We start from the raw sequence: 25,812 nt of genomic DNA, 5'->3' as shown, positions 1-25,812 counted from the left end.
TCCCTCCCTACAGACCAGAGAATCAATAAAGTAGTGCCTGGTAAAGGTCTTGCCCAATCTGTTTAATTTTTTAGGTCTCGCGCCTAGCGTTGCAGTGCGCAGCATAGCTCGTGCAGCGCGCGCCCTCTTGTAAGGGGTTTTGAAATCTGACGACATGCTCGTGCGTGTGATCAGGCTTTCGCTGGCAGGCATTGGCTTCGCGGGTTTATTTTTTTTTTTTAAAAATGCACGCGAATAGGCAAAGGCGGGCGCTTGTCCCGCCTTTGCAACGCCCATTCCCGTCCGTGTCTAGAATGCACAGCAGCGCGCATTCGCCTCGCTGCCGCGCTCCCTCCCCCGCTCCTCTGTGGTGCGCGTGCACCACTAGTTGTTAAGGAAATCAACAGAAACAGACTGCCATGGAGTGGAAAGACCGAGTGGGTGGGGAACTCTGGATAAAGCGTTTGCATGTATCACTTTTTATCTGCCTTCCCTTGGATGGTGAACGCTTCACCTCGCCCTGCCACATGTCTTGTGCATGGCCGTGAACCCCAGATCTCCGCTTATCACATCCATACAATACAGCGTCCTTTCGTGTTGAGCATGGACGAGGTACGAGTAGAAACAACTGGCCAATGTCTTCATGTGTCATTGTAATGACTATAAAAGAAGGGGCAACCTATATCCCTCTGGGTGCAAGGGTACACATGCTTCATGCTGTCATTCCCAAAGCATCATCGATTAACCTCAAGAATGGCCTCACGGAGACTAAATCTGAATTGAGGTACATTTTGTGTCTGGGGCATAGACCAAATACACTGGGTCCTCGGTTGCAGTCCACTCAGTTAATGTTGTCGCATGGACTAAATCAGCAAAAATGACGGGCGGAACAAAAAATAGCAAGTGAACTCAAAAAGCCCTAAATAGGCAAAGGAGGGAGTAGGCAGGGGTAAAGTTGGAACTGATGAAACGTTTTAGCCTCAGACGGGAGGGGATGGAAAGGGAGAACCCTACCCGTGGCTGCCTTGACGTTCGGGGTTTCTACTAGAGTCAGACTAACCTACTGAAAGCTATCAGCCCTTAGTGACTGGTCCTGAAATGCAGGCCAGCTCAAATTGTAATTAATCCCTCTGCGTGGACCCTTTACCCCCCTCTCATAATCCTACACAACTGTTCATGAAAGCTGATTTCCGCTTGCTGAACCAAACTGCACAAATGGCTCTATTTATTAATCCATTTGCGCATTGCACTTTGCACCCTAAGCAAGCGTTCCATCAGCACCCAGGAAGCAGTATAGCCCACAGCGCCGTGTGACCTTAGACAAATTAGGCATAATGCCCTTCTACACAGTTCATCTGCACCAGGATTACCAGATAGCTCCATGACAACAGGGACTCCATGCACAAGTTCTGTGCGTTCCTTTATCTGGTCATTGTTTTCACCTGTTAGTCCAAATGGTTCTGTTTAATGAACCAAGACTACAAATCCCAGAATGCATGTGGTTCTTAAAGGAAAGCTACGGGCTGGAATGTGGTAACACCGAGGCTTCTGGTAACAAGTCAAAACACACCCTCCCCTTCTCAAAACAATCTTCATTTCTTCGCAGAGACCAGCATGTTGTATGAAAATCAACCACTAGCTGTTTTTTATGGCGTGCCAGACCTCAAAAAAGCCACAAAGTAGCCTAGGCAATATGTTATGTTTTTTTGGAAATGACCCCGAAGATCACCTCTTGACTTGGCGTGTAATCGTGGCAGACACTGTAGTTGGGGCTCTTCGACTTCAATTACTGAGTGTCCTCGAATTAGAACTTATAACATTTAGCTGACCTTGACTCCCAGGATGCATCTCAGTTGCACCCGATTTAACATACGAGTCACGTGGTACGGGAAGTTCGGAAGGCCTGTTGGTGCAGGCATGGTAACTTCAATGTACCATTGTGCTGCTCTTGGGACAAGTGCAAGTCCTCCGCGCTGCCCTCCAGCCCTGGATGCACGATACAAGCCTCTTGTGGGCGGGGCAGATCATGGTCAGCGACACAAAGGTAGAAAGGTCAGGAGTTTCTCACTCCACCCTCACAGGCCTGGCAGGCATTTGTTAAGAGCAATTTCTCAGACCGAGAGATTTGTCAGCAGAATAAGATGACTGCACAGGGTGCAGTATGGTGCAAGCAGCATGTATGGTGGGGCAGCAGTGGGCAGGCAGACATGCGTTAGTAATATGGCCTGCATGTGGGTGTAACGAGATTTGCATTCGTCGTAGAGGATACTGAGCGTCTAAGTGTCCCATTTAATAGATGTCAGTAGTTTGTAGCAAAAGCAACAATCATTTGCAATGCAGTAGGTCTCTCATTTACCCGAGTTTAATCTATTGGTATTATAAATGACAATACTTTTTATGTTTCAAAAACCAAAACATAAATAAAAGGCATTTTCTTTTACAACGCCAATAACTCAAACTCACGTAAATGTGAGACCTGTTGCATTGCAAATGCTAGCTTCTCTTGTTTTCAAGTATGTTCTCCCCCTTCCTAACTATTTCAGTTATCTAGTGTCTTTTATGATCCTTATGTCTACTCTGTGCTGTTTGTCAGATCCTCAGCCACTCTGTAGTTTTCTTTTAATCCTTTTCTTAAATGGCCACCAGGCTGTGACTCCTAATTCTACATGTTTGCCCCTTTTTGTAGTAATTTTGCAAAACATTGCAAGGAGCACTGTGCCTTGGTATACCTACCTTTTATTTTCTTGTATTACTATTAGTTTACATTCTTCTTTGATACTATATTGGAGTAATTTTTATTTTGTACGGTCCATTACACTAAAGCACTCGAAGTAGTAAATAGTACAAATATCTTATGATAGGAAAATATGGACTCTGAGAGATACTTGAACTTTATTTTATTAAAAGTTCAAAGCTACAGAAACATCTAGTTTTACTGAGAGATTTATTTAGAAACGCTTGCCTCTTGATCTCAATAATAAAAGCAAGATTTTTTGCTTTTTAAAGTACCCCTTTATTCGAAATAAAAACGGATTCTGAAGACTTAGTACTGTATTTTTTACTTATAGGCCTGTTATTGAACCACGGTTCCTACTGTGAAGGCAGTTTCCAGGATACATAAATGAAAACAATGGGCTGATATATATATTTTTTTAACACCTCCCTCAGAACATCTTGTTTATGACCGGAATCCTCAGTTTTAGTCTTCAAACTGTGACTATATTAAGGTTCTTGTTTCCATACATGTTTTTCATTTAGAATTTCTTTAGAATGTGGTATGGTTTTAAATTTGACTGCGCTGGATTCTAAGCAATAACAACTACTTTAAATTTGGGTCTTAAAGTGTTAATAGGTACAGGGAGTAGCTTCCCCACCTCTATTTCCAGTAAGCAATCCTCTAAATTGTCTTCAACCCCCAACAGGTCATTTCTATCAGCAAGTTGAATGAAGACAAATATTCTTTTTAACATGTATTCATTATTTTCAGTGTTGTTCTGTACATGTCCTTTTACTTTCTACATTTGCCTAAGTTGGTAGGTTGCCTTGGATGCCAAGACGTGGAGCAATAAACCATTATTTATCATACTTGTAACTGGATGTATGACGTTACAACTCATACTTTTACAACTCATGCCATTACAACGAATTTTTTACAACGCAAAAACGTTTACAACGCATGTATTTACAACGCATGTTTTTACAACGCAGGTACCTTTACAACGCATACCATTACAACATAAGTATTGGTAAGTATATATTATTTTTTTTAATTTAAAATAATTGAAAATAATATAATTTAATTTAATTTAATTTTATTTAATTTTATTTAATTGATTTAATTTAAATTTAATTTTATTTAATTTTTACCTTATACCCCTGTACCCCAAAAACCCAAAACTGACCCTGAACCCTAAAAATACCCCTGTACCCCAAAAACCCAAAACTGACCCTGAACCCTAAAAATACCCCTTTACCCAAAAACTGAAAACTGACCCTGAACCCTAAAAATACCCCTTTACCCAAAAACTGAAAACTGACCCTGAACCCTAAAAATACCCCTTTACCCAAAAACTGAAAACTGACCCTGAACCCTAAAAATACCCCTTTACCCAAAAACTAAAAACTGACCCTGAACCCTAAAAATGCCCCTTTACCCAAAAACTGAAAACTGACCCTGAACCCTAAAAATGCCCCTTTACCCAAAAACTGAAAACTGACCCTGAACCCTAAAAATACCCCTTTACCCAAAAACTGAAAACTGACCCTGAACCCTAAAAATACCCCTTTACCCAAGAACTGAAAACTGACCCTGAACCCTAAAAATACCCCTTTACCTAAAAACTGACCCTGAACCCTAAAAATACCCCTTTACCCAAAAACTGAAAACTGACCCTGAACCCTAAAAATGCCCCTTTACCCAAAAACTGAAAACTGACCCTGAACCCTAAAAATGCCCCTTTACCCAAAAACTGAAAACTGACCCTGAACCCTAAAAATGCCCCTTAAAAAAACCCAAACATATAAAATTTAAAATATAATTATATACTTACCAATACTTACGTTGTAATGGTACCTGCGTTGTAAATACATGCGTTGTAAATACATGCGTTGTAATGGTTTTTGCGTTGTAAAAGTTTCGTTGTAATGGTAGTGCGTTGTAAAAGTTGCGTTGTAATGGTTGTTTCCCTTGTAACTACATTGCCATGAGTTGTTCAATCTTATTTAATGCTGGTGCTTTATATTATATTTTCATTACTCCCCCAAGTCACTTGAGGCATTTCTTAGGTTCAGCTTGACTGCTGCTGTTCTGGCATTCACTATGTTTGGAAGTAAAAGGACCCATTGTGTACTTTGTGTTGTTCTAGGCTTTCCGTTTAGAGATACTAGAGAAATATGCAGGCTGTGTGGGCCGTAGCTATTGAACTAGGCTGTTGTAGCATCTGCGGTGTTTATTGGTGGCACTTTAATAACATGACGGAGTATTCACATAAACCTATTTAACCACGCATTTGATGTAGCAACATTTGTTTATATCACTCCATTGCTCATTGGAAAAGTAATTATTTTCAGAGTGCTTCGGGAAGTACGTCTCACTTTTCTTAGGTCCCATTACAAGAAATTCTTTCATTGGATCCTTCGTTTGTGTGTGGGGAAATGTAGACACTAGCTGTTCAAGAAGGTTTGGAGCTTTGCCCAGTAAAATATTTTGTATTCATTCTGCATGGTGTTGGAAAGTTGCGTAGACTTGTGCAGTTTCTCTGCTTCAGATATCGCCTGTTTGTTGTGCACTGTAAAAACAGGTTTGGAGTTCTATCACTTTAATGGCATTACTCTGCGTCACAACAACTTGCACACAGCACATTGCTGCCCGGAGTTGCATCACTCAGCTCTTAGCTGCCAAGAGGTACGTGTGTCTGGTGGTGACTCATTTGGGTCTCCTGCTCAGGGTGCATGTGTGTGCGTTCTATGTCTTTATTTCGACCTGAATGTTTTTTTTTCCCTGTGCAAACGCATCATACAAACGGGCAAAGCCAATAGGTCTCACCAGTGTGTGAGGTATTGGCGTTATCAATGTGTTTTAGTCATGTTGTACAGTAGTGCGGTTGCTGTGCAGAAAAGCTAAAAGTTAGAGAAAAAAAGCATTGTAACTTTTCCAGTGCTTGCTGTGTCATAGCGCTTTTTTTAGGGGGGAGGGGTGAGGGGGTGACAAGTAACAACGGAAACAAGGGGTCAACGATGAGGGAGGTGGTGGGATGGGGCAACAAATACAGGGGAGGGGACACAAGGATGGGACAAGCAACAGAGGGTGAGGGGGGTTGGGAGGTGGGGAAGAAACGATGGGGGTGGCTTTACAGGAGAAGGAACAAGGTGGGGGAAAAGGATGAGTCCAGCAACAACTCGGGAGGAGAATGGGGGATGGGGCAAGCAACGGCACAGAGCAGGAGGGGCATAGACGGCCTGCAAACATGCACTCTTATGGAGAGGTGCAAGCAAAAATGGGGAAAATGGACCTCTGAAAAAGTGCGAGCAGTGGAGGGACACTGCACTGGACAACGAAGCAGTACTTGGTCATGCACCAGGGGAGGGGCAAACACACAAAGAAGTGAAACAACCAGTGGTAAGCAATGGGTGAGCTTTAAGCCGCCTATTAGTAAACAAAAGGTCTTGCAATCAACAGCGCATGTGCTGTCTCAGGCAAAGCCTAAAATAAACCGGTCAGACTTATTAATGCTGTTCTGTTGCTGATAATGCTGAGCGGTCTTTGCAGAATAGGCAAGTCTTTAGCTAAATAAAAGTGACAGTCCATGGGAAAAGTATAGTCAGCTCTTATGTGTTCGTACAACCAGGCCACTTATACAATTACTATGTCAGCACAAGTGTCCTATCCATTGTGCTTTAAACTCTCACCCATACATCATGGCATGTAGAACTGAGGAAACACCATGTATAATGTGTTTTTAAACCATATATCCGTATCTAGTTGGGTTAGGGGAAAATAAAGGTTGATCCTTCTTCCTAAATGATATTTCCTTGTCCCCTGGACTACTCTACCAAAGTGTGAAGAAGTCTACGGGTTTGAATGTAGCACTGACAGAGCTATCTACAGATTAAAAATGTGTGGGGGTTATTTGTGTGCGTCGCTGCCACATGATTGAATTAATGAAAATGGAACTTGTAAAGTGCACAATTACTCAAACCGAACTATCCGGCACACAGAACCTGTTTACATAAGCCGTTGCAAAGCAATAAAGTAAAGGAAATGTGGCATGGAAGGACCTAAAGACCAGGACCAGTGATTTAAAAAAAAAAACTGAGCAACCAATGCAATTCTCAAAGCTCTTCAGAAGTGGAACTTTTCCTGGGAAGTCTCAGCAAAAGCTTAGCAGCTGAGTTCTGAACAAGTGTACCCCATGAAGAAGCTGTTTGGATACACTTAAGTAGACACTGTTGCAATAGTTCAGCCTTGAGGTTATCAGTGGAAAAAACTAAATTTTCCTGGCAGCGTAAGCGAGAAAGAAGGTCAAGATTTGTTTTTAGAAATTTGATCAGAGGAGCAACATTGCAGCCACTTACAGTGCTACTGGTCGGAAGGATAAAACATAATGAAATTTAACTCCTAGGTTTCTGGCCACCTCTACAGGTAGAGTGGGGCGAGCACAGAGTCAGATCACCAGATTTTAGGGGAAAAAAGGTATTGTTTCCCAAATAGGAGTATTTCAATATTGCATTTCAAGTTGTTATTTTCCATCCAGTGAATGTCAGTAAATGTTTTTAAAATTCAGTTTAGACCCAAAAGAGGTTTTTTTCAAAGATAATATCGTTTGAGTATCATCGGCATAAGAAGTAGCTGAATTACCAAATGAGCTGGTCACTGATATGAGAGGGGCAATGTACACTTTAAATAAAGAGGGGCTGAGCGAGGAGCCCTGCGGAACACCAACAGATAAAACTTTCTCATCAGATGACAACTGTGCAGTAGACACAGATTTTCTTCTATCTGCAAGGAAAGATTTTAACCAGGACCAGGCCTTGCTGACTACCCCAATTTCAAAGAGACGCTGAAGGAGTATTGAATGTGAGATGGTTTCAAATGCTCCTGAAAGATCTAAAGTAATTTCAACAGCATTATTACCACCATCATCTTTATAGTATCAGAGACCTCCAACAAGGCTGATTTCATTGAGTGTATAAGCCTAAAGGCTGATTGAAAAGGGTGAAGAGCCTTTGGTTTTTCTAAAAAAGTAATCAATGGGTTTTTTAATAAATTTTTCGTGTATTTTTGTAAGTACAGTAAGCGAAATAGGCCTGAAGTTGGCCAAGACTGAAGATAGGCCATTGTTTTTTTAAAGGGGGTTTGACTACAGCCACTTTCCAGGGCGCTGGAACTACTTCCATAGCGAGAGAAGTGTTCAGTAAATGATTGATGACTGGATTGACCACTTCAATAGCCTTGTGCAAGATAGCAGGAAAGGATTAAAACCACAATATCCACTATGCTGCACCCTTCATGTCTAGTTAAATGACCTGTTTCACCACCTGATTGTTGGCCCTCTAAGAGTTCAACACATTCATTATAACAATGGTTGGAATTGTCTCAGCAAGAACTCCTAGACTGATATGTCTTCAGTATCAGTAGTTCAATAAATTATATCAAGTTCTTAAGCGATCTCCAGCCTTTGTACTGATTTTCTGTATCCAAATTTCCTCTTCGAAACAGAGTTCTGTATCATGGAATCCCTTTACTTGCTGGTGTAGTCTGTTATCATCGTAGAAGACCCACAACTTCCTGCAAAAGTGAAACACTTTCATTTGACCGCCTGGTTTAATAGCCTCTCACTCACCATTCTTATACAGTAAAATAATAGGCAAGTGTCATTGAAATTTAGACTGCAACCACGTGTGCAGATAATGAATTCTGCTTATTTTACTCTATGCTGTTGGCACGCATTCCTCACATGACCCCAACATTACACTCCTCTTCTCGCATTCTGTCCACTTTTCAGTGTTTTATATATTCACCGTACTGTGTGTTGTGTAGTTACTCTTGGTATTCTTTCTCTGTGTTTTATCATGACTTCTAGTTTATGAATTGTCTTGATCTGCATAAATTGCCTATTCACATCTTGTTAACTTGTGCCTTTAGCACCAGTGGTTAATCACAATAGTTTTCAGAACGACATCCATCGATTGGTGTGGGAAATAGAGTATGCTTTAATTCTGAGCAGTTGAATGAAATTTAAATACTTTGTAGCTTGAATGCAAACCCATTCCATTCGTATTTTTCATACTGTTTATTTCGTGCATCTTGCAGTGAACATCTGTATTCCAGCAAACATAACCCTGTGGTGGCAGACCATGCTGATGGTAAGCATTTTTTTAAATAGCATGTATTACAGCTGTCATAAAGGTATTATGTAACAGCTGTTTAAAGTTGTATTTGTTGAACATTTTATAGTTGACCTCAGATAGTGTGTCGTTATCTTTGCATAGGATAGTTTTCCTGGCTCAACACTCCATCTTTATAGTGAATGTTTCTTTCAAATGAAATATATTGGGATATGCACATTCATTCCCTTTTGCTACGTATGAGGGTTGTGCTACTGTGAAACAATAAGAGAAGCAGCAAAAATAATTGTAGAAATATTTCTTAAATAGTTGGATATCCACTGGAGTTGGAACCTCAGCCAGTTCTGTAAACATTGCCTGTCAAGACATTTAAAGAGCCTGCTGTTGCCACATCATCAGTGTCCAGCCACTCAGACTCCTTCAGTACCACTTAACGATACCTAACAGCAGCCCTTCAAATACCAGGATAGAATTACCACGTTTAACACAAAGCATCAATAAGGTATAAATTAAGGGTGTCCAGGATCATGAAAAGGTTGGGACATATGTTTTAACAAGCATTGGCATTGCCAATAGGTCTCGCTTGTGGGACCTTATAAGTATTTAGTTTTGCAGCACAATATCCTTGTTGCACCAAGGATATTGTGCTGCAAAACTCAATACTTATAAGGTCCCACAAGCGAGACCTATTGGCTATGCCAATGCTTGTTCATTTTATTTCGCAGTAGCAGGAGGAATGTAAACAAAGCAGCCATGTCCCTTCCCCCCCAGCTCCGGTGAGGAAAGAAGACAATGATCTGAAGTGCAGCGTCCCTGAAGCGGGTGTCGTGCTGATAACATAAAAGCCGCGTGGTGTCCAAAAGTATATAAATAAACACATTTTGTGCAGTTCAAACAGCTACACACACTTCCTTTTATTTAAAAAAAAGTAATTTAGAAAATAGCTTACAACTGCAAGAGCTGCAATTAATTAACAACTGTACGCACAAGAGCAGCTGTTAAAAAAAAAAATATATTAAGAAGGGAAGCGCATGAACATGCGTAAACACAAGCCCGAGGCAGACCCAAAAAGGAAATAGTGTGGACGAAGGAACATAAATTAAAACAAGACGGAATGGAAGGCAGAGAAGGGGAGGGGGGAGGAGAAATGCGACACGGCGGGCAGGGGAGGGGGCCGAGTGGGGAGAGCGGCGAAAAAAATGTGAACAAATGCGTGCGCCGGGAAACTGAGCCATGAATAATTAGGGGAGGAGAAGCTGAGAAGCCGCAGAGCGCACACTGGGCGAAGCCCTTTGATGTGCTGTTCGGCGACCGTCAAAAAAATGCAATTAGGAGGGAGGGAGCTGATGCGCGTGCTTGTTTGATCACGTGATTCACGTGAACTTAAACAAAACCGCAGCGCAAGAAGCCCTTGGTTTCACGAGGATTTTCAGGACATGAATTCTCGCTCCGCTCGATGCGCCTGCGCGCATCGATAGGTCGCGAGACCTAAAAAGGGAATGCCAGGCCCCACCAACGTTAAACAACTCTGGTTCATCCTGCCGTTAGTGGACGCATAACCACTTTGGCTTGATTTGGGGTGAACTGAGTATTTTTGACATGCTTTCATGTTTTCTCATAGCCAGGTCCTTCTAACTAGTTCATATTTCACTCCAGTGGAATGTGTTTTTTTTTTATGTACTCATAATTTTTGCACTCCTTTCTTGTTTCTGTAGAGGGCAGAATATAATTGCCTTGACTTTTAAGTTCTCCAGTATTGGATCATTCATAGATTCACATGCTTGAATCATTACCTGTTGTCGTGGGTGGGAGTCCCACAGTACTATAGTAAAGCAATGTACATTACTACAATAGATAGAATGCCAATGAACCATAGATTTTATAGCCTATATGTTTTTTTAAAAAAAGATCCACTACAAACTGTAGCCAATCAGGCAACAGCACCCTCTAGAGCAATCCCAAGAGAGGCTGAATCCCTCTGATTTTCTACCACACATTGTGTGAAGGGAGTCTTCTTGAGCTCTGTTCAAACTACTAGTTTTTCTCTCAGCTCGTCAGTAGAATTTTCTTCTATATGATTACTTTATCCTACTAATTACATATTCTGACTGGACACCATGTCCCAACTCGCTGAAAGGACATTATTCTGATGCTGTGACTCTTGTGGGAAGAAAATGCTCCATTTGCATGACCTATATAAGAAATGTATATATTGCCTCTATCCGGAACATAAGGTGAGAGACTGCAAAACCTGTTGGACCTTTTCATACAAATCCTTTAAAGACAGGGAAGGTAGCCTTTTACTGTGGCTCCAAAAGTTAAAAACGAAGGAGTGCCATTTGTCTAAGGAAGATTGTGATCAGTCTTCAAAGACTTCAACTTCCCTCAAGATAGGTATATCTAAAGAAAACATCTTCTGAGAGCCACTTTCAAAAGCTACGAAAACCGCAAAACATACCATTTCAGGGCTGGAAAAGAAGCATGGCGCCTTCCTCAAAAAAGGGAAAGATTACCTCAGAAAAGGTTCATTCTGAACCTACCACTCCTTTCCTGAAAGAAGCACACCCTAAACATGCTTCATAGTCCTTTCCATCGATGGCGAAATCTTTGAAGTAAGTATCAAGCTCCACATTTGTTTTCTCATCAATGACTGCGCTGTTGAGGACTACTTCATTGACGAGAGCATCTACAGTAACAACATCAATGTCTACCAACAGCATCATCTCCTTTGATCATCTCCTCTTCATCGCAATCATCAATGAGTGTCCTAATGACGAGAATATTAAAGCGGCTTTTGATGTTTCGCCAGCGATGCCCCTTCTCAAGTTGCCGCCAACTACAAAAATCTCATCAACGGCACAGTCTTCACCGGCACACTCCCGGTGATGCGAATGCGGCAATCGATGATGATACCATTGACGATGGTCCGGTCGACAATACTGTAGATGATGGGTTCATCCACACTGATACTGTCAATGATGGGCTTGTCGAGGATTACCCCGTTGAAGACCCAGTTGACTACAGACCAGTTGATGATGTCAACAGCAAAAACTTCGACAAAGCTGGCATTTCCTCCATTATTTTTAATCCCTGTAGGGAATAAATCTTCTGCAGACACAATACTTCCACCCCAACCCTCTCCAAGTAAGGTGTTGCCCTACCCACCTGCATATCTCTTAGATGACGATGCCTCCGAAGATGAGGGTCCCTTTGGGGTGGCTCCAAGCCCATCCCAACTGCATGTTAAATGCCAGGACTTCAATGATGACGAGCAGCATCAACATGAGGAGCACTATTACTCTGCGAGAGAACACTCGGAGCAATACCAAGATAAGTATTCAATGCAAGACCAACCAGAGCCTTCCATTCAAATGCCTGTCTCTGGTGACCAATTTGCAAAGTATGTTCCAAGTCTATTACTGCAGGTTTCCATCATCTGCACCTGCGACTGCTATGCCAAAACAGCAAAGCCTGTGCAATGTTCGCAAACCCCTACATTGCAGCCATCATGATTACTTGATGTACCAGTAAGTAAGTAATACGTTTATAAAGTCACGATCACTGAGGTATCTTGATGCTAATGGAAACCCTCTAAGGTGCACAAAGCCCAGCGGAATTTAGGTAGGAGAGAAGGTAAAGAGCCTTGTTTTTAATGATTTCCTCTAAAGGGAGTGGCTGTCTAGGGATCTTAAAGATAGGGAGAGGGAATTCCAAAGTTTGCCCGCTACAGAAGAAAACCTTCTGCCGCCCCAAGTAGACGTTTTTATTTTTGGAATGTTAACTTTTCTTGCAGTAGTAGATCTTAGTTTCTCCGTGGGGAGTACCAGGAGAACAGATTTTGGAAGTGTAGAAGGCCCATGCCCTGTAAGACTTTATGGGCCAGGCATAAAGCCTTAAATTTCACTCTGTCTACCACTGGCATCCAGTGTAGCTCCCGAATCTTATTTGATTCAGAGATTAATTTAGGCAGCTTCATGACTAGTCGAGCTGCTGTGTTCTGCAGAGATTGAGGTTACCGCTAAAGGACTTTATTTATCCCTATGTATAGGGCATTGCAGTAATCTATCCTTAAAAGTATCAGGGCTACCACCACCTTTTTTGTAAGTCGCATGGAATAAACCTAAAGATCTTTTTTTAAGTACTTGATTATTTATTTGAGTTATATAGCGCTGGCCAGACCCGAGGGTATCGAAGCTCTTTACAACATAAAGGTCAGGAAAATCACATAAACGCAATAGTCTTGAGGAAAACCTAATAGCGAGGTAGTATATGTAATGGTATAATAGGTCTTGGTGCTACGTTTAGGTATGGGTATGCTGTACCGCCTTGAAGCAAGGAGGTCAGATGGAGTCATAGCGGTGTGCGCGTTGGCTCAAGCCAGCCCCCTTTATGGATGTGGGGGTGAGGTAGGTGTCCGGTAGCTTGGTGGAAGGAGATGACTTGATGGTAGAGAATCTGGCATCTGTCCAGTTCCGGCTTGTGTGCTCCATCGGCAGCTATCGATACATGGGCGGACGATTGAGAAAGAGGTCTTTGAGCTGCATTTTAAGTTTTGGAAAGGATGGGGTAGTTCTGATGTGTACTAGGATGGAATTCCAGATTTTGGGCGTGCTTCTAGAAAAGGAGCGGGCTGCGTTTTTTTGTTTACGGGTTTTCGGCGGGATGAGGCGAAGCGTATTGGAGCTTGTGAGGATCCTACTCTGGCTGGATTTCTTAAGTTTGGAGGCCAGGTAGGCTGGTTTCCCGGTGTACAGGGCTTTGTGTATGAGGCAAGCAGTTCTGAAATTGGCACGCATTTCAACTGGGAACCATTTTAGCTCTTTGAGTGCAGGTGATATGTGATAGTATTTCTTTGCTCCTGTGATCATTCTGGCTGCTGCATTGAATGTCGTTCTGAGGGGAGCTAAGTGGCATTTAGCTGTACCTGTGAGGTCTGCATTACCGTAGTCTAGTCTGGATAGCACTAGTGCTTGAGTAGCTTGCTTGAGGTCCTTAGACGGGATATAGGGTTTTATTTTGTTGAGTAGTTTCAAGTTGTGGAATGCGCTTTTTGCAGAGATTTTGATGTGCATGGCCATGTCAAGTTTTGAATCGAGGGGGATTCCCAGCGATTTTACAGAATCAGCCAGGGTGATATTGCCGTTGAGGGCGTCAGTGGCTTTCAGCCATTCTGTGATGTGGGTTTCTCTTTTTTGTTAGAGATGAGGAGGAATTCCGCTTTGTCTTGGTTGAGTTTCAAGTGATTAAGGGATAGCCAATTTTGGACTTCTCTAAGAGTGTTGTTAAGTCTTTGGATGTCCTCGATGGAGGAGGTTTTGAGATAGATCTGGGTGTCATCTGCATAAAGGTGGAAGGGGATTCTGGTGTTTTGGAGTATAGTGGTGAGGGGTTCCATGTAGATGTTGAAACGTCGAGGGGAAAGAACTGATCCTTGGGGGACCCCTCTGCTGACTGGGTATAGTTCCGATGAGAAGTTTTTGATTTTTATTCTTTGCGTGAGGTTCTTGAGAAAGGAGGAGAACCACTGTAGGACCGTCTCTTCTGCACCTAGCTTATTTTGGAGTACCTTGATGAGTAGCTTTTGGTCAACCGTGTCAAAGGCTGCCGATAGGTCTAGGAGTATGAGTAGACTGCATCGGTCTGTGTCTAGTGACTTTTGGATGTCATCTATGATGTTAATGATTGCTGTCTAGGTACTGCAGCCTTGTCGGAAGCCCGATTGGTGGGGGTCCAGGAGGTTGATGTTGTCCATGTGTTGGGTCAATTGTAGGAGAACACATTTTTCCAGGATTTTAGATAGGAGAGGAAGATTGGAAACGGCTCTGAAGTTATTCAAGTCATTAGTGTCCAGGCTCTTTTTTTTTTTTTTTTTTTTTTTTTTAGAAGTGGTGTTACTTGGCCGACTTTGAGGCAGTCTGGAATGGTTCCGGTTCTCAGGGAGCTGTTTATGATTTTGCTCCAGAACGGCGCTAAGTAGAGTTGTTTAGCCAGTTGTGTGGGTATAGGATCGAGGGCGTGGGAAGAGGGTGGAGATTAGTTTAACTATCATCGTTTCAGAGATGTGGTTAATGGTTTTCCAGAGTATTGGAGGGTGGTCAGGTACAATATCGTATGTCCTTGGGGACAGGCTCATCTGAGTGGTACTGTGGTTGACATCCAAGGAGAGTTCGATCTTGGTGATTTTGTTGTTGAAGAAGTTGGCAAAGTTATCGCACCGGTCTTTGGAGGCGAACATCAAGGGAGGGGGGGGGGAAGTCTGTTGTCTGATTAGGTTGAAGAGTTCCTTGGGTCTGTTTTTTGCGTTGTCGAGAGCAGAGTAGAAGGAGGTTTTTTCGTTAATTATGTGTCTTTTGTACTTCCTGCGAGTTGATTTGAGTTGTTCGCGGTGGATTGAGGTTGGGTTGTTCTGCCAGCGTCTTTCTGTGGCCCTGAGGTGTCTCCTTTCAGAGTTTGTCTGTGTTGAACCAGGATCTGGACTGAATGTTTCTGGCTCTTTTTAGTTTCAGAAGGGCTAGTTGGTCCTTTTTCCATGCTCTTCTCTTAAAATAAAATTCAGTAGGCTGGTCAAAGGAGTTACTTTTACTTCAGGAACCAACTGTTGAACAAAAGATGGACATGGATCTAAGGGAGAGCCTGATTTAATGATCTCCATTAATCTGATCACTTTCTCCACCATTAACCCCTTCGGTGCTCAGGACAGCCCACGGCCATCACGCGTCCAGGTGGGCGTGTGCTAACGATGGCCGGGGACCATCCGAACTCCGCCCACGCTCCATTTTGCCCACTCAGCGTGAAAATTCGGCCAGCGCGCAAGGGGTTAAGGGTGGAAAACTATTCAAGTCAGCTGATGGAATCTCCCTCGTTCTTGACTCAGAAGACACAGGCCTGGGGGCTAAGGAGGTGGAGGGAGGGACTGATCTACATTGGAATACCTTGATGCTGCGAAATCTTTAAAAACATTGTTAACTTCTCTTGAAAAAAGGTTGCCAAGTCTTTCCAAAAAAGGTGATCAGGGATAAAAATATTATCTTGCACCTAATTGGAGAGTTTAGTCACTGTTTTATACAGCTCCGAGGAGGAGTTCTTTGCTGCCCTGATTTTGTCAAAGAAGCTTTGGGTTTTTACTGACATAGTAAGTTCTTTGTACTCTTTACATAAATTATATATTTATTTTTCTCCTCTAGATCATACTGTTTCCTCCACAGTCGTTCAGCCACTCAGTCGAGTCACCTCGTTAGTGGATACCTTGGCTGACCCCTCCACACTCCCACCCCCTTCTGATTATGCTCCTTCTTCAGACAAAGACTGGGAAGAGGGTGAAATAAGAGACTATACCTCAGTTCCCAATGAGAGGGACGGCTATTGCATCATCACTCCATCCCCACCACCTTCTGCACCGGTAGAGTCTCCGCCAAAGGACATTGGCGGCTCCCATAATTTAATGGAGAGAGCTGCCAAGTGATTTGAGCGTCCACTTTTTACCAAACAAGTGGATTGTTTACTCTGATAGCTATGCCAATTATTGATTTTATTACGCAAGAGGGTCTTAAAGCCATGAAGAATGGTTTTAGCAGTCATCCCAAGACTAGACAAAAAGTGCAAGGGACCCGATGACTCTCCCGCTTGTCTCATTGGGCAACTGAAACCAGACCCTACATTATCACAGGTTACACAACGTCACTTTAAGAACCCCTCCACCCCAATTTCCTCTGGACAGGGATGTTCGTAGTGACAATACCGGGAAGAGATTCTCCTCCATGACAGCGACGACGGTTAGAGCGGAAAACTCCGTGGCTATCTTAAGCCGTTATGACTGTTAAATGTGTTTGGATATGTCCACTTACATCGACTTACTACCAGAGAAAGGTAAACTGGAAGCTCGGAAAATTTTCAAGAGCGGAAAAGAATATCAGCAGAGGTAATCGACTGTGCCATTGATGTCTGTTCTACTTGGTCCAAGCAACTTGCAGGTGCTGCTGTTCTCAGCAGACAAGGATGGCTTACATCCACTTCCTTCCGCCCAGAGATCCAAAGTAAAATATTTGATATGCCCTTTGATGGCGAATCGCTGTTTGGAGAACATGTGGATGATGCCATTCAGTCCATCACGATTGACACGGTTAGAGCAAACGTCTTGGGGACTCTAGAATATAAGAAGCAGCCCTTTCGAGGAGCCAAAGGGAGAGGAGCTTACTCCTTTAGAAGAGGTAACCAAACCTCCAAGCAGCAATCTCAGCCAGCCAGACACAATACCATCCCCAGTATTCTCAACAGCAGCAATATAGACAACCACCAGCGGCTTCATATAAACATTCAGCCAGAGGAAAGCTATCTTCCTGTGATAGAGATTCTAATAGGAAACAGTGCCCAAAATTTAGTGCTGGCTACCCCCCACTCTTCACCAACCCGTGTTGGAGGTCGAATTTAAAATGTTCAACAGTGGTCCAACATAACATCCGACAAGTGGGTGCTTGATGTGATCTCCCAAGGGCACACCCTCGAGTTCAACCAGAAATAACTAAACACCCCACCTCCCCCACTTAAAGCAACGCCTGAATCAGTTATCGATCATGCTAAAGAAGGGAGCTATGTAAGTCATTCTAAAACTTCAGAAAGGCTTGGGCTTCTGCTCTCGCTTCTTTCTTATCAGGAGAACTTCAGGAGATTGGTATTTTACCCTCGACCTGCGGAAATTAAACCGATTTCTAAAGAAACAATCTTTCCGCATGGTGACACTCTAGGATATATTACACCTTTGTGGACAAAGGAGATCAGTTGACGCCCCTGGATTTTCAAGACGCTAACTTCCACATCCCAATACACACCAGACACCGCTGATTCCTCAGTCTTGCAGTCAACCATCAAAAATCTCACTTAGATCCCACAACAACATTGACATTCTTGGGAACATTCCTCAAAACTGTACAAACAAAGCCTTACCCTCTCAAGACAGGCCGATAAAGATTCAGCAACTAGCTCTCATATTGACCACATGAAAGTCCATTTCTGTCTGGAACTACAAATCCTTCCTAGGAATGATTTCTTTATGCATCCCTCTTATTCCGAATTGCTGGTTACAAATGTGTCCCCTTCAAGAAGAATTTAACAAACACTGGCTTCAGACGCAGGGGTCCTTCGAAGACCTCTTTCAAATAACTCCAGCAATGAGAAAAGCCATGACTTGGTGGACATTAACCTCAAACTTCTCCAGAGGTCTTTCATATCTTGCACAAATCCCAGAGTATGTCATAACAACGGATGCCTCCCTAGAACGTTGGGGCGCGCACCTTCAAGAATTGCAAATAAGCAGCACATGAAGTCCAGACGAAATGAAGATGCACATCAATCTACTGGAGCTCAAGGCTATTGCCTTAGCATTAATGTCATTTCTCCCCATTTATCCCCAAGATTGTGCAATCATAGGTACTCAGACGTACAGACAATACCACACGCTTGTTTTACCTCAAAAAACAAAGAGGAACACATTCACCAGCACACTATCTCTTCAAAAGCAAAATATCTGAAACTGGGCTCTTTAACATCAGATAACACTCAAAGCAGAACATGTGCCAGGAGTTTCCAACATCCTCGCAAACTCACTAAGCAGGACCAGTATCCCTTACCACAAATGAGAGCTAGACCACCACATCTTCCATTTTTGAGGCAAGCCGAACTTAGATCACTTTGTTACGAAGCAGAATAAGAACCGCCCATCCTTTGCAAGTTGGCATCACCAAGAGGAGTTGTGGGGGAATGCGTTTTCGATGAGATGGCCAGGAAACTATGATTACACTTTTCCCCTGATCCCATTGGTCTCAAGGGTGCTCAACAACCTCAAAAGAGAGCCTTGCCGACTTCTTGTCATTGCTCAACAGTGGTCAAGACTGTTCTGGTTCACAGAGCTCCTGCTCCTGTCGGACCAAGCTCATGTTCAGCTCAAACCGATACCAACGCTGCTGCCATGAACCAGGGCCAGGCCAGTCATTCCAACCCAACATCCCTACATTTATCTGCCTGGCTACTGAGTTGAATGAGTTTGCCATGTTAGACATTCCTACATACTGCTGCCCTCCCAGTCTGGCTTTAGGCCCAGGCACAGCACCGAGACCGCCTTGCTGTCCGTCGCTGACAATCTTCAGATGCTACAGGACAAGGGTTACTCCGTTGTCCTGGTGCTTCTAGACTTGTCAGCGGCGTTTGACACTGTGTCACATGCCATCATGACCTCCAGACTAGTCGACATCGGTCTGGAAGGCAAGGCTCTGGCCTGGCTAAGGAGCTTTCTCAGTAAACGCACCCAGAGAGTCATCTTGGGATCATACCAATCAGAGGAGGTGGTGATCTCTAAGGGGGTGCCACAGGGCTCATGTTTGAGCCCTACGTTATTTAATATCTACGTGGCACCCCTAGCTAACATCATGAGATCACACGGGTTCATTCCAGTATCATACGCGGATGATACCCAACTCCTCTACCCTTTTAAAATCATGACTCCTGAGGTGCGTGACTCCTTCGCTCGGGGGATGAAGGAGGTGGCACGCTGGATGGCAGCCAACTTCCTGCAGTGCAACGTCTCCAAGACAGAGGTTATGCTCTTTGGAGAGGCCAGACGTCTATGGACTCCGGACTGGTGGCCTCAAGATCTTGGCCCCGTCCCTGAGCCCAAGACGGTGGTAAAAGATCTAGGAGTGAAACTGGACCATGAGCTCACCCTAACACAACAAACTAATCAAGTGGTGGGTTCATGCTTTCATGTCATTGGTCTTCTCAGGAGAGTTTTCCCTCTGCTTCCGGATTCCACCAGGAGAACGTTGGTCCAGTCACTAGTGCTAAGTAGGCTGGACTACTGCAATGGTTTGATGCTGGCTGCCAATGAGGGTATTCTGGACAGATTGCAGGTTGTGCAAAACACTGCTGCACGACTTGTTCTAAATGTCCCGCCCCGGACTCCCTCAAAACCATTGTTGGCCAAACTGCACTGGCTCCCAGTAAGGCAGAGGGTGATGTTTAAGATCTGCTGTGTCATCCATAAGTGCCTTATTGGGAGGGGTCCTGGCTACCTCACTGAAAAATTCATCCCGTATGTTCCGTCCAGATCTCTGAGATCAGGTGACCAGGAACTGCTATGTGTTCCCAGGGCCATGAAGGCCAGAAAGGGGGGAAGGGCCCTATCTGTAGCTGGTCCTAAACTGTGGAACCAACTCCCGAAGGAAATTAGAGTATGCAGGGAACATTTCCCTTTTAGGAAGAAGCTCAAAACGTTCCTTTTTAACTATTAGATAGCTTAGGGCTCTGTTTCTAAACTGCGACTAGTTGCTGTTCTTAAATTGCTGCCAAAGGCGCGGAGATACTCCTCCGGGAGTCGATTCATAGCGCCATACAAACATGCAAATAAATAAATAAATAAATAAATCCTTGCCAAAGCAAGGGTGGACACCACGAACAGGACTTATAAACTGAAATGGATATGCTTCTGCCTTTGGTGTGCTGAATCTAAAGTCTATCCTCTCACATCACCTCCGGAGCAACCTATGGTTCATTGCCATTCTATCAATTGTAGTAATGTACATTGTTTTATTATAGTACCATTGGACTCCCACTTTGACAATAGGTAATGATTCAAGCATGTGAATCTATGTAAGATACCAATACTGGAAAACAACAGTTACAGGTAAGTAACTAATTTTCTTCTCAAGCCACTGTAGCTGTAGACAGTAGTTTGTTATTGTTTTGAAATCAAAGATGAGAAATCACAATTCAACTTTTTGCTGGTCAAGGCAGAGGTTGCTGCCATGGGCAACAGTGAGTTCTGTACACCACTGAGTTTGAGCAATCATTCCTATTAAATTTAATTTTTAAATGTTCTTGCATTCTGCTCATTAGAACCTTTATGCCAAAATGACTTTGGCGATGTTCAAAATAACATAGAACTGGGGGTATCAGAAGGGTTAGGTATATAAAATACTTCTAATGCAATTGGGCAAGACTGCCAACATGCACAACGGAATCTTTAGCAGAAAAGCATAAGTAAGTATGCTCACTGCTTGTGGAATGTGATTGGGTTATATGAGGGGAAGGACATTTCAAACATTCAGTGAGTTAGAGTTGAATTTAAAACAATGGTCCAAAGTTAAGCTGTAGTTTCTGGCTTGTGATGTGGGGCAATCTAATTTTTGAAAGGCCTGACCTATTTGACGACACACTTTAGAAAATTGTCCAGCACACTCAGCAAGTAGAGATACAAATTTAGGATTGTGGCCATCACTTGACTCATGGTATACTTTTTCTCAGTTATGTCATCCTCCAAATGCAAGACTTTATGCTGAAGTTCTGTTTGTTCTCGGACTTCCATTCTCAATTAGTTTTCTGATACCGTTGAGCAGATTGGCACTCCATACTATTGGATTGAGTTGCCATAGGCGATCTTTCTTCAGGTATAGGGCATAAGCTATCCCAAGATCAGAGAAAGGTGTTTGTGCCAGAACAACATGGGTATGAGTGGCATGTCCTTTTGAGTGCTATGTGCAGCAGTAGACCTCCACAGAGGCCACTGACCGACCAAAAATGATATGCAAGATGAATACATTCATGCACAAAGTCACATCTTTACAGGTGCTGCTAGCGCTGATCAGGAATCCAGGTCTATCGCACAAAAAGGGTCTAGGACTTGCCTCTTCACAGTATCCTACACATAGTCAGGCTGCAATGTTAGTAGCTCTTAGTAGCTCGGTCAGTGAACTGCACCACTGCAACTGGTTCTTAGCAGCACAGCACTACCTCAAGGGCAGGAGTGCAAGTTTATTCTTCAAGTGAGTGCATTACGAACCTTCACCTAGGTCTGAAATTAAGGAACCATGGGGTTATCAAGCCACTCCACGAGGAGTATGTGACAATGAAGACCAGCCACCTTGATAAAAGACTGAGAACTTGGCCACCCCACGTCCAAGTGAAGGTTTGAATTCACATATCCCCCAAAGACAGCTACCCAAAGTAGTGGGCCCAAGAACATCTCATCTTCCTCTGAAATCGCAGCAGCCTTGTCCCCCACTATAAAATGTGTTATGCACCAGAAGGGCTGCCGACTGTTAGTGCTCATGTTTCTCAAAGCCTCCTGAAGGATGGGCCACTAGGCCCACAGTTCAATGTCAAAAGGATCCTGAACTTGCTATGTAATCAAGCAACGTGCCATGTTCCCACATAAGGGACCATTATCAGCTGCTGCATGGCCACCACTGGCTCGGTATATCAACATATGTGCAGACTCCATATTGCCCCAGCTCTGAGGGACAGTCAAAACAACCACTCTTTCCTAGCCACTGTGAAGAACTGTGCACCAATCCAGTCAGGATTGCAGTGCTGCCTGCAGGGGATTTAACAAAGCAGTGAGGTCTGCATAAAGTATAATTGCATTTGGCGTTGAGAGTTGCCAAATATCATAGACACCCAGTTTTTTTTTTTTTTTTTATATTTTTATTAAAAAATATATATATTATAGACACCCAGTTTCTAAAGTGGTCTCCCCATTTTGTAGCCCAAATCTGTTCAGAACTTTAGGGTTTCTCTCCAATAACCTGTTTCTGATGCCTCGGCATGGATTTTTAAAGACTGGTTCATAGCTCTTGTGTTGAAAAATATTTTCCTTCCTCTTTAAAAGAATCTTTATTACCTATCTCAGCAAATTAAATGTGTGAAGATCAAGCTCTGAGTTTGGGTATTGAAACCTCTTAGATACACCGGTGTTCTAAGACTACTCTAGTCCCCTCCCTAGTGTGTATTCTTCTGTTGCTGAGCTCTGCCACAAAGTGTGCTCCTTTAATGAGGAAAACAGTATTGTAGTGAAATGTCTTAATGAATTCTCTCGGAGTCCCCTGCATGGTTCAGGCTGAGAAACAACTTGAGATAGAAAAGCAATGTAGCCCCTGCTTTTGCATGGTTTCCCTCTGAACTCCAGGTTATATTCCTGGCCCTGAGGAACACTCTTGGATTGAACTTCCCTACAAGAACCAGTAGCATGCAGATATGGGTCCATATATTTGTACATGCTTGATGTCAGGATTCAGGAAAGCATTTTTCATTAGTGTACTTGCCATTCCTCATAAGGACCTACAAATTATTTTCTTCAAAACTCTGCCCCCTTCCAGGTAATAAGCAAGTTCATTCTGGTAGCCCCTTCAGCCCTTCCAATAAAACCTTTTCTTTACATGATACTGCAAATCCTAAGCTCAGGATACTTTTGTGTCTTGCATTTGTCCCACTTGGTCAGAGGTGGTATCCCTTAAAAGGGATAGGAGTTCCCTATCCCCTGAAGAAATCTGGGATGACAGTCTACCAATCTGGTGGTCTTTCCCTAAAAATGGAGAGTGTTAATGCAGTTATCATTATCTCAGGCTTTTATCTTGGGTGTGAGATTATTTGCTAACCAGTATGTTAGCCCGAAACCCTACTAACTGGAGAATACATGCATGTCGAAGACTAAAAGCAGAAACATCAAATGTTCGAGGACCTTAGTTATTTCCCCTATTGTTCCATGCTACCATAGATATTGGTCTTCGCATGTCAAAGCATAGAGGCTAAGGTCTTGATGTATTTACTGCGAGTGAGCAGGTCATTGATGTTGAAGGCAAAAATGTACTACTGAGGAAGGCCAAGCATACAGGCCCAAATTTAGTCAAGCCCAGTCATTCTTTGCAGCCGGAAATTTCAGAATGCAAAAAAGAATTCACCTGCCATTCTTTTTACTTCATTACATGGTTATGAAGATAAAATGCAACACCCTCACTTGCTTGGAGACCGAGTCATTTGATGGTATCCAGTTGAATTTGGGTTGAAATTGGTATCAATGGGCGCACATAGTACCAAACCAAGAAATCCTTTCTTGGGCTCGATGACGAGGTCTTCATTAAATTACGATCTGGGCACAAATAACTGTTTGCACAGCAATTGCACTTGTAACTTGTGTGATGTTTATCACTCCCGGAAATGACCAGATATGATGAAGTCCATCCCCCCAGATTTTTGGTTTCTGTATTCATTTTTTTGCTCCGATATATATTGACAGGTTCTATCATCCGAATTTAACATGGGAAAAAGTCCTAATAAAACTGTAACGTGGATTTTGGTGTGAAAGACAGAAAAATCTGATCGTTATGCTCCAATTTAGCACATATAACGCAACATGGGTGCTGTTTATCACAACCATTACATTCTGAAGGGTGCAGTATTGGATTTTATCGAGTGTGTAAGACTAGCAACTACTCCTCTGGGGCTCTCCTATCTAATATGTCAGTTTAGCATCATCTTGTTGGTCTCCTTCACACAACCTAGCTGGTACTTTTGTCATGTTCCAGAAAACCTTGCCTGCTCCCTTGTTTTTTGTTCGAGGTTTCTAGACCTGTTGTTTATATGTTAGTATATACTCTTCTTTGTGGGCTTAAAGCCGTCCCACTACCTTTCAGTTGTTTGTTTCAGTGTCCTTTAAAAATCCTTGTTTGGTAATTGTCAATCCTTCCTCTTTGCCTTTCATTTCCTCCAACGGAGCAGGGGCCAAGTTCCCTTGTATTGCATGTTAGTTCCCCCCCCAAGGGCAGGGTGCAGTGTATCTCAAAGGTTGGACATGTACTTGTTAAGTGTAACATGTTCAGGAAGTGTAAAACTGCTAAATTTGTTTTTTACTATTGCAAGGCCTATCTCTCCTATATAATTACATTGGGAATTAAAACATCTAAGTATAACTTCCCAATGGGAAGAGATAGAAATATGGAGTTTAGTGTCCCAGGACTCACAATTTAAAATCACCAAATATGGTGAAGTCAGATTTTAAATTGTGAGTCAGAAAATGCCACTTTAAAAAAGTTAAACCAAAGGGGATGATGGTCGGAGTGTTGAACATTGCAAGCACTCACCCCCAGCTAACTGATTTGGGTTTAATCCATCCTCATTCGGTAGCTCACTCCACTACCCCAGTTCAGACATGGCCATATGCAAATCAGTCTGACCCTGTGCCTCATGGGAACAGTCCAACGCGAACTGCCAAGCCATGTCTTCCCTGGACTGGAAACAAGCATCCTGGGACTGGTTTCTGGCTAATCAGCCGTCATCAGCCAGGCTAGCTTGAATCCAGTGGCAAAGTGAGCAAGGGACCTACATCTGGGCACACCCTGCCAACTTAGGGCAAACAAAGCAAAACCAAGTATTCTAGGACCGGTTTCGGGCTTTCAGCCCTCATCAGCCAGGATAGCTTGACTCCAGTGGCATGGAGAGCACGGGACTCACCTCTGAGCATACCCGCCTGCATTCTGTCCATCTTTTTGCACTTTAAAAAAGTTGGCATTTTCTTACTTTAACCAATTTGTGCCTCTGCTGGTCTCTGAATACACTTCTGGAGTATATGACAGCTGAGCTTTGTGCATTTCCACAAGACCGCCACACACAAAAAGATCTTGGGTGTGACATTAGCTTATAGTTGGCCCATCACCAGGCCGATAGGTCTTCCTGGACTAGGTGGGAGGGAGGAGCTGACACTCCTGAATAGGACTGTGCCTCTCCTCACACACAGGGCTGCATAATCCCCTGCATAGTGTTTGAAGCCGGGAAGGCCAGGAAAGGGATCCCAGGGGCTTCAAAGAAAGGTCTGGTAGTTTCTCAAACTTTCTAGAACTTTGGCACCAAGGTTTAAATACGGGACCCCAAACCCGACTAGAGAAATTCACTTTAGGGTCCTGTGGAAACTCTGCAACGATGAGGAGCTATGCTGCCAGTAGGGACTGCCACTTTGCCTCTACTTTGCTGTGTTGGCCTGCTACAAGCTAATTGCTTTGTTGTCAGGAGGGACTGCCACTCTGCACTGTGCACCACTGTGTTTCCCTGCTGTTTCTGCAGTGACGGAGGAAGGATCCTGACCTCTACTTCCAAAAAACCCAAGAACTCCAAGGGCTTGCTGGCTTGCCCCCAGTTCTACAAGAGGTCTCCGGGACATCAAATACCTCG

General features: G+C 43.3%; 1 protein-coding gene across 1 annotated transcript in view; it reads left to right on the top strand.

Annotated features, from left to right (window-relative positions):
* The window catches only part of USP53 (ubiquitin specific peptidase 53), a 250,197-nt gene that overhangs the window by 155,140 nt on the left and 69,245 nt on the right, over window positions 1-25,812 (top strand). Inside the window, exon 13 of the mRNA XM_078675936.1 lies at window positions 8,792-8,844. Coding sequence (XP_078532062.1) covers window positions 8,792-8,844 — 53 coding nt within the window. The remainder of the gene's footprint in view (window positions 1-8,791; window positions 8,845-25,812) is intronic.

The sequence above is a fragment of the Lissotriton helveticus genome, chromosome 2_1, assembly GCF_964261635.1.
Source record: "Lissotriton helveticus chromosome 2_1, aLisHel1.1, whole genome shotgun sequence".
Taxonomy (NCBI): Eukaryota; Metazoa; Chordata; class Amphibia; order Caudata; family Salamandridae; genus Lissotriton; species Lissotriton helveticus.
The sequence above is the reverse complement of the archived record's forward strand: the minus strand, read 5'-3'. Positions and strand labels throughout refer to the sequence as shown.